Source organism: Cebus imitator, unplaced genomic scaffold (assembly GCF_001604975.1).
Source record: "Cebus imitator isolate Cc_AM_T3 unplaced genomic scaffold, Cebus_imitator-1.0 Scaffold185, whole genome shotgun sequence".
Taxonomy (NCBI): domain Eukaryota; kingdom Metazoa; phylum Chordata; class Mammalia; order Primates; family Cebidae; genus Cebus; species Cebus imitator.
This window is the reverse complement of record NW_016107500.1, coordinates 1,179,215-1,195,415: the sequence shown is the minus strand read 5'-3', so window position 1 is coordinate 1,195,415 and position 16,201 is coordinate 1,179,215. Positions and strand designations below refer to the sequence as shown.

General features: G+C 48.7%; 1 protein-coding gene across 1 annotated transcript in view; it reads left to right on the top strand.

Annotated features, from left to right (window-relative positions):
* The first annotated feature begins 569 nt into the window (after positions 1-569).
* The window catches only part of UBE2QL1 (ubiquitin conjugating enzyme E2 Q family like 1), a 44,463-nt gene continuing 28,831 nt past the window's right edge, over positions 570-16,201 (top strand). The window contains exon 1 of the mRNA XM_017546002.2: positions 570-1,579. Coding sequence (XP_017401491.1) covers positions 803-1,579 — 777 coding nt within the window. The 5' untranslated portion in view covers positions 570-802. The remainder of the gene's footprint in view (positions 1,580-16,201) is intronic.

Sequence of the window (16,201 nt, the reverse complement as noted above, 5' to 3'; positions counted from 1 at the left end):
TGAGACCCCAGCGAGCGCGCCAGGCTCACGCCCCGTGCCCCGCCCCCGCCGGGCTCCCCGGCCTAGCCTGCGCCCCCCGCAGACCCCAGCCCGGCCCGCCGGGCGCGCACCGCGGTCTCCCCCAAGCGGCCGCGCGCGTGTCGCGGCGGGAGCGGGCGGCGGGGGCGGCTCGGCGCAGGCAAGCCAGCGGCTCCGCCCCGCGCCCCCCCTCCCGGCCGGCAGGGCCGCCCCCTCCGCGCAGCGCTCGGCTCAGACGGAGCAGCCGCCTCTGCAATGTCAGCAGCCGCAGCGGCGGCGGCGACGCGAGCTGCAGCGGCCCGGGCCCCGCGATAGCCGCCAGCGCGGCACAGCCCGCAGGAGCGCCAGGCGCGAGCCCGCGGCCACTGGCTGCCTCCGGGGCACTGCGGGCGGCTCTGCGCGCCCAGGCGCGGCGTTCCGACCCGGGGCCAGCGCGGCCAGCGCCGCGCACAAAGAACAGCGGACGCCGGGACTCCACGGGCTGTGCCTGGGGACTGGCCCGGGGACGGACGGCCGCGCCGCGTCTCCTCCGAGCCTCCCCTCCCCGAGCGGCCGGAACGCGAACCGGAACGGGCCCCGTCATATGACAGCGGCTACGCCGCAGCCGGCGAGCGCGCGTGCTGCTGCCCGCTCCGCTGCGCCACAGCCACCGGCGCCTGGGGTGGCCCTTGCCGCGCCCCACTGAGCGGTCGCCCGTCGCCGCCGCCCCGCGCCCCCAGCTCCCGGGCTCCCGGGCTCCGGGGGAGGAGCAGAAGGGAGCCCGCCCGTCGGCGCCGAGCCTAAAATGGCCACGCTGCTGCGGAAGATCGGGCTTATCCGCCTGCACAACCGGGACACCGAGGACCCCAAGCACCACCACAACCACCGCGGCGGCGGCCAGCAGAGCGCGTCTCTGCGAGGCAAGGGCGGCGCCAAGAGCGGCGGCCACAAGCAGCAGCAGCAGCAGCAGCAGCACCCCGGAGGCGCGGGCGACGCCAGCCCGGGACCGGGCAAGGGCAAGGGCAAGCGCGCGGCGGAGGTGGCCCCGCGCGACAAGGCGCCGGCGGCAGCGGCTGCGGCGGCGGGGGCGGCGGGGGCCGGGGGACCCCGCGATCGGGCGGCTGGAGCCAGGGCGGGGCCGGGCCCGGCGGTGGCGGCGGCGACGGGCGGCAGCCTGGTCCCCGCGGCGCGCCAGCAGCACTGCACGCAGGTGCGCAGCCGGCGGCTCATGAAGGAGCTGCAGGACATCGCGCGCCTCAGCGACCGCTTCATCTCAGTGGAGCTGGTGGACGAGAGCCTGTTCGACTGGAACGTGAAGCTGCACCAGGTGGACAAGGACTCGGTGCTGTGGCAGGACATGAAGGAGACCAACACCGAGTTCATCCTGCTCAACCTCACCTTCCCTGACAACTTCCCTTTCTCGCCGCCCTTCATGCGGGTGCTCAGCCCGCGCCTGGAGAACGGCTACGTGCTGGACGGCGGCGCCATCTGCATGGAGCTGCTCACGCCGCGCGGCTGGTCCAGCGCCTACACCGTGGAGGCCGTCATGCGCCAGTTCGCGGCCAGCCTGGTCAAGGGCCAGGTAAGGCGCGCACCGCTGCGGCGGGGCTGGGGGCGTGGGGCTGCGGTCGGGTCTAAAGTGCAGCTGGGCGCTTTAGGTGAGGTGAGGGCCCCGAGGTGAGGGCCCTTCCGGCCATCTCACTCCCGGCTCTGTCTACACCAGCGCCCCACGGGGATGCTCTGAGCGCCTCCGCCTCTTTTCTATGAGTGTTTTCTTCCTGCCCCTGCTTTCCGTCCGGTCTCTCCCGGCCCGGCGTCTAGTCTCGATCTCTGCCCCTGCCGGTCCCTCTGGTCTATCTGGCTCATTCTCTCCTCATCCCTTTCATAATTCTCTCCCCCCCTTCTTCCTTAGCCTCCCTCCCCAATCCTCCTCTCCCTTTCCTCCTGGACTCTTTCTCCTCTCACCCGTTTCTCTGTCTCCGCTTCTCTTCCCACCCCCATTCCTTTTTCTTTTTTTCCTTCTCCACCCTCCCTATCTCCCCACTCTTCTTTCCCCTCCTCTCCCGTTTGCTCTCCCTCCCTTGTCTGCTCCTCAGTCTCCTGTTCCTATAATCTCTATGAAGGTGGGAACTCTTCCTGGACCTAAGGATTTAAGTGTTCAACCCAGCTGCTCTCTCAAACCCCCCAAACCCCCAACTCTCCCCCCCACACACACACACAAGGATCCTCCGCAGAGGTCCCGGGTGGGAGGTCTGCAGGTGATTGGCCTAGGGAGAGCCAGCTGCCTGCTTGTAAACCGGCTCCCTGCCTTCTTCTGGACTGCCTCTACTGGAAAGGTGGAAATTTCACTCTTGGGAGCTCACTCTAGACAGGCAGAGGTGTGGTTTGGGCACTCCCTTAAGGGACAAGACCAGCCCGTCTTGGAAATGCCTGTTCTCCCCTCAGCAGCCTCCTCCTTCCCTCCCGGAACCCCTTACGGCCACCACCGCTGGGGTCGAGGTTCCAGGTCTTGGTCTCTTTCAGACCCTGTTTCTGTTTTCTCATCCCCCCACCCCACTGCCCCAAGCAATTAAATCCTTTATTAGGGCTAAATATTTTAACTTAATACCAAAGTAGGGCCAAACAGCTCGCATGAGCCTTCCCACCTATTGCATCAGATGGCAGCTTTACGCAGAGAAACTCCAAAGTACTTGGGAGCAGGGTGAGTGCCTGATGGTGTTATCTGCTCAAATTCTACGCTGTCGACTGCGGTCCAGTTCTCTGGTGTTTTCCTGAACCAATACTAAGCGTCATTTAAGAAAATTACATTGTTATATGGGCATCTTTTTGATTTATGAAAAATCATTGTTTTCTTAAAAAGACCCCAAATGACCTCGGCTTGATCTTTCTACAGGCGGCCCATCAGAAGCCATCACTTCCTCCCTGCGTGGCCTGTTTCTCTGTCCCCTTCACTGCAGGCTCTTTCACACTAATCAAATAATGCTTGTTCTGCCAATTTTACTGAAGCTGGAACCCCTGGGATTCCAAGCAAATAGCATCCTAACTCCAGAAGAGAAGGTCAGGTAATTCCTGACCTGTCCTGCGAGTCCCTCTTTTCTAGGGTTTAGGTTCCACATATTTCCCGAGTTAGAAATAGCGTGGATGTAACAACTCTAGAAAAACATCTGCAGCAGAGGGAGGCTTAGTGCTCTCATATCAGGGGTTTATTCTCCATCCTGCAGTTAAATGTTGAGTCTGATCAAAGGTTCATGTGTTAGAATACCAGCATGGGGGTTAGAGGATCTTAGTTTTATTTTTCAAGCAGGATTTATACAAACGATGTGGAAGAATTCTGTGCAGAAATGCCTTGGTTATTTGCTTCTTGCATCCTTGCTAATCAGAACTCTTCAGAACAGTCTGTTACTGTTTTTCGGTCTTCACAGTCAAGATGACATTGGGGATCAGGGGAGGAGGAATGTGGTATTCCTTCTGGGATCGTAGGATCTTCACATTTTAGGCTTGGAAGAGATCTTAGAGGTCAACTGGACCACTGCCTATATTTTGAAAGATGCAGGAAAATAAAGCTTTGAAATGAAAAAGGGGGAATTTTTTTTAAAGAGAGAGAGAGAGAGCTTAAGAAATGAAATGTTTTCCATTTTTACATTAATGCCATGAATAATAATAGTTCCTTTGGTGCCTGTATGTCAATGGGCCGTATACCAATGGGCAATGTATAAAATACACAGGTCCTTACAAATATATTTCCTTTTCTCTGTATTTAAAATTGAGATTCTCACATACAGTTTGCAAGTCAGAGATTTCTTTATTGAAAGTAATGATCAACTTCTTCATTTCTGGTTTTGATAAAATCCTGAATGAACCTATTGCCCTCCACCTAGCATATCATGTTATGGTGTCTATTCCGCATCTGAAATAGAGGTAAAAACTCAGCACTTTTTAAAGTACCAGTTCAATTTCTTTGCATTTTTCCATGCTGCTTCCAACATATAGCTGTCCGAGAGAGAGTAATGTGCAGCATACATAAAATATTCAAAATGCAATGAAAGAAAGGAAGAAATGAACAGTCATTAATGTTTTAGGATTCTGTGCACAAAAGGATTCTGACGGTGTTTCAGGTAACCTGTGCTTGATTGTCCCTTTATGCACTCTTGCAAATTCACTACCTACTGGTTCTTCAGAGTGCATATGGTAGTTACCAAATTATTTCCTCAGTTAGAGGTAATGTGCTTTGGGAAAGCAATCAAAATACCTGATCAAGTGTTCAAGGAGAACTGGGACAGCTACCAAACCGATAATTACTTTAAAAGGGAGAGTCATTATATTCCAGTTATGTTCCGATACTTGTTGGGATTTCTTTTGTAGGGTTCATCTTCGTAAGCTACAGGGTTAGAAAAGCTTTCATAGAGGAAAACACTTACTGCTCAGCTGAACTTTCTGAATTGAGGATACGCTGTTTCTATACCTCTAGAGAAATCATGAAACAATTTTAAGAGTTTCTGTGTGTCACATAAAAATATCTGCTTAACAGTTTTGTGTACAATAAAAAGCTTATGTTTATCACATGATATGATAAATTCAGTCATTTGAGGAGGCTTTTCACTGGCTGGCCAAAATCTCTTGCATGTTGCTTTATGAATTGTGCTTGTCTTAAATGAATATATAAATTTCCTGTGTGATATATTCTGTGTAGAAGTAATGATATACATATCTTCCCCCTTTGTCTATTACTAAACCTTCTGTTGACTTGGGGCATTTTTAGGTAACTCTTAGGTTTTTATAATTGGATTTTAAAACTCTGTACTTCAGAGGAAAGTGGCAAAAGTGTTGAGAGTATACTTTTAGATAATTATTTGCATTCTTTATTATTTACTGAGCCAAAAGAACATAACCCGTAGCTCCAGTGTAAGATTTTTGGCATTCAAAAGCTGGAAGATGTTGGTTTTGAAATGAAAGTAGCCTGTCATGCCAGCACAGTGCTTGCACCTAGTAGGTAGCTTAACCCACAAAAACCGCATTTTCAGACTCTGTAAACCTAGACAAAGTAGCACCAGAACTAGGGGGTCCTGGCCATGAAGAGCATCAGAGTGCACTGGCTCCTACTCCAGGCTTGGAGCGTGAGACGATGGTGTGACTGGCCGGGGACCTTGTTCTTGCAGTTGTGTGAGCAGCTGGGTCCCGAAAAGCTGCTTGACTCCAAGCCCTGCTTCCACTGTGGCTCACCTCCTGAGTGTCCCTTTTTAGTTAATTAGGCATCGCCAGGGTCAGGGAACCAGATGGCAGTTGCGTGACAGTTCCTCACTCCTCCCCTGGCCTTTCAGAGCCAACCATGCAATTCGGCATGCACACAGTGTGATGATAACTGCAGCGGCAGCAGGGCACCTTTCCCACTTGCTGTGCCAAGCCCTGTGCCAGCGAAGAACGCGGGATGTGTGACCCTCACTGGTTCTGCTCTTCTGATGGTCGCTGTACAGGTGAGGAAATCGTAGCTTCACAGAGTCAGGTGGAGTTTATACAGCCTCCTGTTCTTTTTTTTTTTTTTTTTTTTTTTTTGAGACGGAGTTTCACTCATGTTACCCAGGCTGGAGTGCAATGGCGTGATCTCGGCTCACTGCAACCTCCGCCTCCTGGGTTCAGGCAATTCTCCTGCCTCAGCCTCCTGAGTAGCTGGGATTACAGGCATGCACCACCATGCCCAGCTAATTTTTTGTATTTTTAGTAGAGACGGGGTTTCACCATATTGACCAGGATGGTCTCGATCTCTTGACCTTGTGATCCACCCGCCTCAGCCTCCCAAAGTGCTGGGATTACAGGCTTGAGCCACAGCGCCTGGCCCAGCCTCCTGTTCTTGTAACAGCTCATGAGTGGCAACGCTCTGAAATCTCATCAGCATGAGTAAAAGCTGTTGGAAATGGCAGTCATGCCAGACTCCATCCAAGCACCTTGCTGTTTCCAGGTGGTGGTTTATGAACTGTGGCCATTGTGATAATCCTTTCTGTCCACAGAGGAGAGATGCTCAGCCAGCTATCCACAGAAGATGCACAGAACATCAGGACTAAAGTGTCCTCGGGTCTTAGTGTTTGAATTTAAAATTGCCCAGCAATTTCAGGACAAGTTCTGTTTACCTGATGGTTACTGGATGCTTTTTTAATAAAGGAAACTTGTCATAGTGTAATGAAAGAGTAAAGGGCTCTGCAGTCAGCTTTATGAAATGATATTCAGTGATGTCACTAAAATCCACCTAGGTCTGAAAGAGGCTCTACCATGCTGTGATTGGGAAGTGCAGTGAAGGCGCATGCCCACACAGACATGCACAGACAACCTAAAGCCCATCTTCCAGAATACTAGGCCTAGAAATAGCACTTTACTTATGTCTATAAAACCAGCAGTCTCATCAGAAAGGGTGACAAAGATGAGCAGCCCTTTGGGCTCCTGAAATCTGTGGGCTTCTTACCAGCTATAACACACAGATTTTTTTTTTTTTTTTTTTTTTGAGACAGAGCCCCCTCTATCACCCAGGCTGGAGCACAGTGGCATGATCATAGCTCACTGCAATCTTTAATTCCTGGGCTCAAGCAATCCTCCATCTCAGCCTCCCGAGTAGCTGGGATTACAGGAGCACACCACCATACCTAGCTAATTTTGTTTATTTTTGTAGAGACGTGGATCTCACTGTGTTGCCCAGGCTGGTCTCGAACTCCTGGGCTCCAACAGTCCTCCCACCTCAGCCTCCCAGAGTATTGGAATTACAGGTGTGAACCACCTCACCCAGACGTACGTCACACAAAATTTTTAAAGGCCCTCTATCAGGTTGCTGGGGCTGCCATAACAGAGGACCTGGAAGTCCCAGATCAAGGTGTCACAAGGCTCATTCCTCCTGAGTCCTCCCTGCTCGGCTTGTAGACGCTGTGTCCTCCCTGTGTCCTCGCATGGCCTTCCTCCTATGTGTGTCTGTGTCCTAATCCCCTCTTCTTGTAAGAACACAGCCAGATTGGATTAGGGCCCATCCTCCTGACCTGACTTTAACTTAATTACCTCTTCAAAACCGTATCTCCAAATAAGGTCGCACTCTGAGGTACTGTGGGTCAGGAGTTCACCATGTACCTTGGGGACTGGAGGAGAAACAGTTGAGCCCACAAGGAATCCAAACAGGAATTTCTTAACCAGTTGGGCACCTTGTTTCTGTAGCTGCTGTGCTAGTTTTAAAAGCAGTAGATGAAGCCGCGCGGAGCGAGGCACTGGATGGAGAACGTTGCCCGCAGCTTTGAGTAGAGAAATGGCTGCACACCCAGAGGGAAGCTCCAACAGCCTAGAGCAAAAACAGCGACCAGCATGGGTGGGTTGTGCCGTCTTGTTTGTCGGGGGAGAGGTAGATTTTTGGTAGCATGCTTATGAGTCACTGTGTTTTGTCCTGCGCTGTGTACAGGGGACGGGGATTATTGCCACCACCGATGACTCTGCAGCTTGAGGTATCGATATGCTGGACTGTTCAGAGGAAAAAATAGCTACTTGTTCTTCTATCAAGTAGGGCAGGCAGGAGGACGCAGGCAGGACTGCATCCTAAAAATAGCCCCACACCCATTTGGAGAGCTCCGGCAGCTCAGCCCGGGTGCCTGGCAGCTCAAGGCAGGAGCCACTTTTACTTCACCGTGAGACTTTGAGAATCTGAACTTGCAGGAAGAGAGTGTAGTGTATTTTTGTGTACTTTTCTGATTTCCTTTAAGTGATGGGGAAGATCTGGTTTTCTCTGTAAGGACAGTGTAGGTTCGTGGCTGTTTCTTGGTGGAATGTGCCTACGTGGGCAATGAGCTGAAGTCTGAATGAAAGCCTGACACCCACAGCTTGCTCAGTGCCTCCTTTCTCTACCCAGAAACAGACTTGTCCACACCAGCCTCACTAGTACCATGTCAAGGGCAGATGAGGCAGCAGCCGAAATGGCTTTTGTAGTTAAGGAAACAAAACTGCCACTCGTGGCCGGGTTTTGAGCCACATTTCAGATCTCCTGGAGTCAGAGGTTGTTGCTGCCCTAGACGTGTTGATGTGGAAGTCAGGAGGGGAGAGGATGGCTGGTCAAAGTGTTAGTCCTTCCTTCTCTGCCAGTGGTTCCCAACCCTGGCAGCACATTAGATGTCCCAGGGAGTATGCAAATTATTTTAATACCAGGGCCATCCCCTCAGAGACTCAGACTTTGTGATCTAGGATCAGGCCCTGGCAGAGGCTGGTAGGAGGAGCTCCTCGTGATTCTAATGGGCAGTCCAGGTTGGAAAAACTGCCTGATGCTGGCCATGGTCCACCTTCTCCCTCTCCACCTGGCAGGGCACAGCCTCACCCACCAGTAACCACAGCTCAGAGCTTCAGAAGCGCTGGTAATTAATCCCTCAACCTCCCTTCCCCACCTGGATCAGACTCCCTCTCCTAGGTCAACCCTGACTCAGCTCCTTCAAAGCCCGACTCCTATGGAGGTGCCATCCTAAAGCCAGCCTGCCTCCCTGGACTGCTCTCGTAGACTACGAGGGAGTGTAAACCCTGAAAAAAAAATGTAGGGATGATTCACTCCACCCTCAATGAGACGCAGCTGCGGAGAGTGGTGTGCGCAGACCCTCCAGAGCCCTGGCTAATTAATACAGCGTGGGATTCAAGTGGTCCCATCATGCAGGAACTTCCTAGGTGTCACTGGTGGATTAGATACACATCAAGTGCCTGCCACAGAGAATGTACCTTCTATGGAGAAAAGATAAAACCCTTCACATTTCCTTTTGACATGCCAGGCAGCCTCACAAGTATATTTTTGTTAGTATTTAGGAAATATCTGTGGATCTGACAATAGACAGTGGCCTGGGTGTGCAGTGGGGACATGAGCACAGTGAGGTCCCAGGGTCGCAGGGTCTTCAGAAATTCCGAATGATGTTCTTAGAGGGAGCACAGTCCTTAAGGGAGGTTGAGACTCAACGTTAAGATGGGCATTAGTCACTCAGTGTATTTTTGAATATGGTTTCATTGCTGATAGATGGAGAGGTCAGGCATGCCCCCACACCAAAAAAGGAGTTGTAGTAATGGCAGAAATGTTTCCAGTAATGCCTACACTTCCCTACTCAGTAAGTCGGCAAGCTATGCTAATGTTTAATTGTTCAGTTATTTTCTTGTTGTTACATACATCATTCATTCATTCATTCATTCACTGAGCACTATAGTGACATGACCCTTGGCATTCCCATGACGACCCTTCCCCATTCTGTGCATTGTCCACAGTACTCTCCTGGTCCTCTCCTTGGTCCGCTAATCCCACGAGGATAGGAGGATAGCCAGCTGAGTGTGAGGAGGACACCAGACTGGGAGAGCAGATTTGGGACCACCAATCAGGTGGCAAAGTATTGAGAGATGAGGGCAGGTGTGTCTGAAGAAGCCGGAAGAAGCTGCCCGCCCTTGCCCCTTACCCAGCCAGCAGGTCTGGTCGAGGTCAGGGAGCCATACTCGCAGAGGCTGTTCCGTTCCTGTTCTTCAGTGCTAGGCGCTCCTCTCCAGCTCTCCTCCTCTCCAGCCCTGCGCTCCTGCCTCATGGGTGCCTGTCATCTGCTTGGATTCCTGCAGTAACCCCATCCAGTCTCTCTGTCCCCATCATCCATCCTCCCTGATGCCACCTGCATGGCCCCTCTAAAATGCAGACCAGGCTTTATCATATTTTGTTATGAACCTTATGAAATAGAGCTTAAGTTTCCCAGCACTGTCCAGCCATGATGGTATTCCTACATCTGCCACAGCCCCCACAGAGGCCCCTCTTCCACCAGTCCTTCCTGCCTGGAAGCCCCTCTTGCCCATGTTTCCCAGGTGAGTTCCTGGCCATCCTTCAAAACCCTGCCCAGGTGCCCCAGCTTCTCCCCAAACAGCCCCTCAACCACTCCTTCAATAAAAGCAATGATTTCTGCAGTTCAGAGTAGGAAGTTCTGCATTGTCTAGGAAATGTTCATTTCTGTGCTTATCCTGCCAGTTTACATATTTACAACTTTATTGCCCCTTCCCTTTGCTAAATATCCAACACCTTGTGTGTGCCAAATACATGTTTGCCACAAGATCTGTTTCTGTGAACTGACTCCCCATCCTCCTCGTTTTGCCCTTCTTGCGATGAAATATAAGAGCTAACCGTGGGTCAGCTGCTGTGCAGAATGCTTTATGTGAATGATTTGATTGAATCCTTGCAGCAGCCTATGAAGTGGGTGCTGTTGTTATTCCCATTGTACAGAGGAAGAAACTGAGGCTTGTGGAGGTTGAATCATGCACAGAGCTGAGCTGTCACCAGGAAACCAGTCCAGTGCCAGAGCCACCTGGTTCTGAGGAGGTGTCTAGTTGGCACGTAAAAGCCACCCCAACCAAGTACCATGTGTAGTATGATTGTTCTTCATGTTACATATGGATGTTAGGGGTGCCTTTGTAGTTCCATGGTGCATGGTTTTGCTGCAATACTCAGAATAAATCCACAAGAGGACAAATGGTGCATCTGTCAAATCTGACATGTGGTACGAAATTTTCAGCAATGTTGGACAAATATGTTGGCCCAGATTTGTTATAAGCTTCTTGTACTGATTGTGCAAAATGGATGAATGTCTTGATTTCTTCAAACTGTAGGAGAAAGATAATTATTACGTGTTTATTTATTCTGTAAAGGAAAGGGAAAGGCATTTTAGAGATTCTGAAAATAACTCAAGAAAGAAATGCTTTTTGAACATAATTGTTACATTGGTAAAATCACTCAGTTGAAGAAATGGCTACGTTAAAATAATTTCTCTAAAACAAATACTAATTTCTTCATCACAGTATTTGGCAGGCATTCTCGAGGTCTTTCACTGAGTTCTTTGATGAAGAAGCTAAGGAAATACTGTTTGGTAAAGGATCAGTTACACGTAAAGTTGAATTGTCCTCAGCTCACTTGAGAATTGAAGGAAAAATTTCCATAAAAATATTTTAAGTGTACTTTTCATTTTTCGATTTTGAAGATCAGACATTTCCAAATATCAGAAAATGCAGTTATGGAACTTATTATGTATTGGGCCTACTAAAATGCTGTGATTAATATTTTATGAATTTGGACATTTTGTGTACAAAAGTATTAAACCAAATACTTTTGCCTTACAGATAGATACGTGTGTATCAGGTTGCTTTCTTAGTGTCAGATTGGGTGCCCATATTGCTTCCCAGAAGATGTCTGTCAGGAATTATATATAACTGTATATAACTGTGCCAAGTAAACATCAATTGCTGCAAGGATTAATTTGTGATGGAGTTCTCCATGATTCGTGACATGCCCTCCTCAACTCTGCTTCTCCACCAAGGAAAAGTAAAAATTTGTAGTGGAAACTTCACCAGAATTGAGTATGTTACAAGCTTAAATTAACTGTAACTAGTTGAGTATTAGAAGCCTTTAAAATATAACTTTTTCAGAGTCATTGAAATACTAAATGAATTGTAAAGTATTTAACCTGGCTTTGTGCAAGAAGGCTGTTGGTTATCAGAGCCCTCCCCGGCAGTTCACGCGTGCCTGCATCTGACAGCGTCCCTGGGGAGGGAGCCCTCCTCCTCCAGGTTGGCTGGGAAAGAAGGGCACAGCAAAGCCAGGAGCCTCATCCACAGCAGCAGGTTAGGATCCTCCAGGGGAAGTGCCTTCATCCAATGTGAACGATGCCTAAAACTAATGCAGGTGAGCTGCAGAGACTGGTGGCTTCGAGCGCACCCCTCCAGCGCACCCCTCCAGCGCCCTGCTGACTTCTTTTGATCTCTTTATAACGTACACTATGAAACATCATCCTCTTAGAGAACTCATACAGGATGGCTACTCTAACTATAAAGATCAGAATTTTACAGAGCTTAAAGGGCATTATCATAGTTCACAAATAAAACTGATCTAATAAAAAGTGAGTTTGAATTCTACTGAATAGAATTAAAGTACTTATTTTATTAGTAATTTCATTTAAAAGGATATCCTGGCATCTGCCTTTTCATAAATTAGGGAGATGGAGGGCTCTTGGTTATTCTCAATGATCCATCGGAGAGAAAGAGGAGACCAACCACAGGAGTCCCCTCCTGCTGCCCCAAACCCCTCGAAGCCACCTGGAGGACTGCATGGCCTCGAGGCATCTGGGGACACCTGTGGACTCCTCCCAGAATGTCTTTGGTTGCACAAAACAGAATGCATAGGATTTCAAAGGAAACCAATTATACTTAAATACAGTTATCAGAACTTTTCAAAAAAAGTAATAAACTAAAATTTAAAAAGCACCTTATTAACACATTAAATATTAAGATCTGGAGGCAGGTCTAACAACTCTCCTAATCTGACAATAATGAACATCAGTGACATTTCAAAATAAGCTACAACAACTGTAATGCAATTTTTAAACATTTGGGATATCTATTGGTGACAAACCCAAGGCATTGCTGATACTGCTGTGGTTTCTTAACTTTCAATCCTAATTACAGGAAGTGCTGAATTGCAGTTTGAAGTTAGTGAAAATGGAGACATCTTTCCCATCCAAATGTATATACCCCAAGGGGTGCATGGGCCCCAGGTTGAGAACTGGAGGTATTGCTCATGGCTCCAGGTGGTGACGGCTGTTTGGGAAAGCTCTTAAATCTTATTCTGCAGCTCAGGGCGGGAACGATTGGGATGAAGATTTAGGAGCCCAACAGGTGTCTCAGTTCTCCCATGTTATTGTTGGGTGGGGCTGGGATAAAGCCGGGGATCTGGATGCAGAGGCAAGACTTCAGCCCCTTCTCCCTCCTGAGCATTGCTCACTCCTGGACAGGCCCCCCACCTCCCTGAGCATCAGGGGCCTCCCTTAACGGTGAGAAGCATAAACCCCACTGCTCACATGAATCACAAGGATCAAAGGAAATGATGTGCCTGTGCTCCTTGGATAGAGGAGGTGATCAATAGATGTTCCTGTTTCTAAAGAAGAAGATTTATTGAATTAAATGCACAGAAACGTGTGACCAAGACGCAGCAGTGTCCAATGCACACAGAGATGTGCTTTCATAACGATGTGTGTTTTATGGCAATGTTCACCCCCAGGTGGCTCAGATGCTTCCATACATGACTGTATTGTTACAGATATTCACAGGGAATCCAGAAGAGCCTCCTTTTTGCCCTCTTGAATCTACTGCTGTGGACACTTCTTGCTGTCTTTGCTGACTTTCTATCATCAAATGATTTTGTACCATCAGGGGCTGGTTTCTGGGATTCTGTTATTTTCCTAGTGCAGATATATATCTGGATTTTTTAATCTCTTCAACTTTGGTATCATAAGAATTCCATTACATCAGTAGCATCTTTAAATTAGCTTCATTTCTTTTGCTGGTTAGCAAATTACATAGAAGAATATTCTTATTTAAAACATTTACCCCTATGATCTCTAAGTGCACACCCAATGTCCTTGTTAGCCATTCAGTGTTGTTGATATTCATTCTTTGTTACAGAATGCAATGCCCACTTGAAAACTTCTTGGATACCATTTTGCTTCAAGGTGAAAAACTGGTTCATGAATCAAATTTTAAAATCTGTAAAAAGTTGTGGATTCCAGCAATTATCACAAGTTACACAGAATGAACATAAACTGTTTCAGTACAATTGAAAGGGAAATTCACTGTAGTCAATTATATGGATCCTTTCTAATATTCATACTTTTAGGAAAGGCCCTTTCTTTAGAAGAATTTAAGAGAAACCTCGCTGAAATATTCGACTTGAGGAAATTGCCAAGTTTCTCAGAAACATCTGTGATATGATGTATAATCTTATGGCAATTGGAGGCCACTCCACAGTGGAATACCAATGCCTGCTTCATGTTCTCTTAACTGCTCAGTCAGCTGGGGCCTTGAGCACTGGCCCAAACTCTAGGCTGAGGCTTTCTGCATTTGGGAACAGACTGAATAGCTATCTCTAGGGTTCTCCCCCAGTCTGAAGACTCACGTGGGTAGAATCTGCATTCTCACAGGACAGGGTGTGGGATGCAGTTCATTGATCCTCCAGGATGTCTATGCTGTTTTGTTGTACTCCCAGTGATTTTCCCATAGTTTAGAAATATCAGAATTTCCTCATCTGAGACCATTACAGACAGAAAGCATCCTTCTGTGCCCAGTGTTTTTCAGCACCCCTGCATATCATTCTAAGAAGAAGTATTATACTTTACATGGAAATGGAGCCCACAACAATATCTAAATCAGTTCCTGGGCATGGGTAGTGTTGCCATAACTACTGCTCTGGGTTTGTAATATCAGCATCATAGTCAGCAAATAGAAGCCGACCTGCCCTCCAGTGCTCAGACCATTTGTTCATATTTATTTATGTCTCTTTTTTGCTCCTGTTAAACACATTATTTAGCTGTTGTGTAATCTTTTGGTGGAGATGATTCAGATCTCCCTATCCTCAGAAAAATCTTAAAGGTCCTCCATCCCCACCTTGGCTCCAGCCACACACTGTTTGGAGGTCTCAGAGACCCACTGGTTTCCCAGCTCCACCAGATGTCCCATTTGGATAAGCTGCAGGCTCTCCCAGCCCTCAGCACCCCCAGCTTTGTTGGAAAGGTGAATGCAGCAGGCTCTGCAGCAGCTGTTGGTCAGCACTTGACCTTATTGCCCTTGATGGGGGCCAGCAGAGTGGACAAGCCCAAGCAAGGGTGACGGCCATTTAACCTTTACAGGCCTTTCAGACCACCTCATGCTGACTCTGGCCAGAAGATGCTCCAAGACTTCAGAACTGGGACTTGGTCAGGACTCTACCAGGAAAGACAGTCTCAACCTAGGACTCAACACCGAGATGTGGGAGAAAGTGTGTGAACAAAGCAGCCAGTGGCTGCCCCAAGAGCCAGGGGCCTGAGATCAAGAAAGGAGGGGGATCTGTCAGCAGCTGTGGGGCCGCCACTGAGGTTGAGAGCAAGGGCCAGGCAGGGTCCTCACCCCATGATTGCATTCAGCTCTCCAATGCACAGGGCATGTGAGCTTTCCCAGAAGTCCAGGCCATGGAGGGGTCCTGGACTGAGGATCGAGGCCAGTTCCTGTGTTCTCAAGCTCCCGAGGGCGACAAGGCTGAAGCAGACCAGTGCTCCTCAAGGAGCTGACAGGGCCTGGCTCCTCTTACTCCTTCTTAGTGAGAACTCCCCGGGGCATCATCCCCATGCTGCCTCATGTGTGCAGGGAGTTGCCAAGTACCAGGCATGAGAGGCCGCTAACCGCAGGGCTGGACAAGGGCTGGAGAAAGAAAAAGGCCACCATCACTCAGCATGCACTTAGGGCAGAATAAGCCTCACCCAAAATCCCTGTGGGACTTTCCCCATATAATTCTATGGAAACTTCCATACGTTGCCATTAAATTAAGTTGCCCAGGGAAGTTGGAGGAAATGTAAGATTTCTGCTGCAGGAAAATGATTCTGACCTTTCCAGCTTCTGAACCGAGTGTGAAAGGCTATTTTGTAATTTGTTTGGTCTTCACAAAAATAATGTTGTGCAATTAACTAGTCTTACGAGTCAAGCACAGTTTGAGTGAATGGCAAATGGAAGACAGCATTTTTCATCAGTCAAAGCTTTCAGAAGCCAGCATCTCTAAATCATCCCTTTCTTTGCTACTGACTCTTCCTTTCTTTTGATGCTGTTATTTTCTTGACATAATCACAGTGAAGATTGGTACATTGCTCCCAATCTTAATTTTCTTTATTTCCCTTCAGTCTCCTGTATTTCACTATTACCTGCTATTCCTTTAAACCAGTAAATCACGATATTTACAGATTGATAGTGTTTTTTTTAATATTTCTAATTGTTCTGGAAGGTTTCACCCTGAAATGGGGTGAGTAAATTCTTTGATTTATTCCAGAGCTTGACAACATGTTTTAAGTGTACAATACGGAGATTCTAAGGAAAGGCTGGGGAAAGAATTTGTGTTTGGAGGACAGCAGTGAACAGAGGGCCACGTGAACAGGTGAAGTGGAGCCTGGCATGTCATTGGTGTAGGGCCTTGGGTGAGGAACGCACTGAGGAGCAGGGTAATGCCCTCACTTTTCTGTGTGGTGCAGAAGTCCTTGATTTTTGTGACTTTTGTGACTACCACTCCCTCCCACACTCTGTGAGCAGCAGGACTAGGAACCATGCCTCGGTCCGAAGGTCTCCCATAACCCAGGTAGGCTTCAGGTTTGTGCTGTTATTTCGCACCAAATATTCGTTCCAGATTATT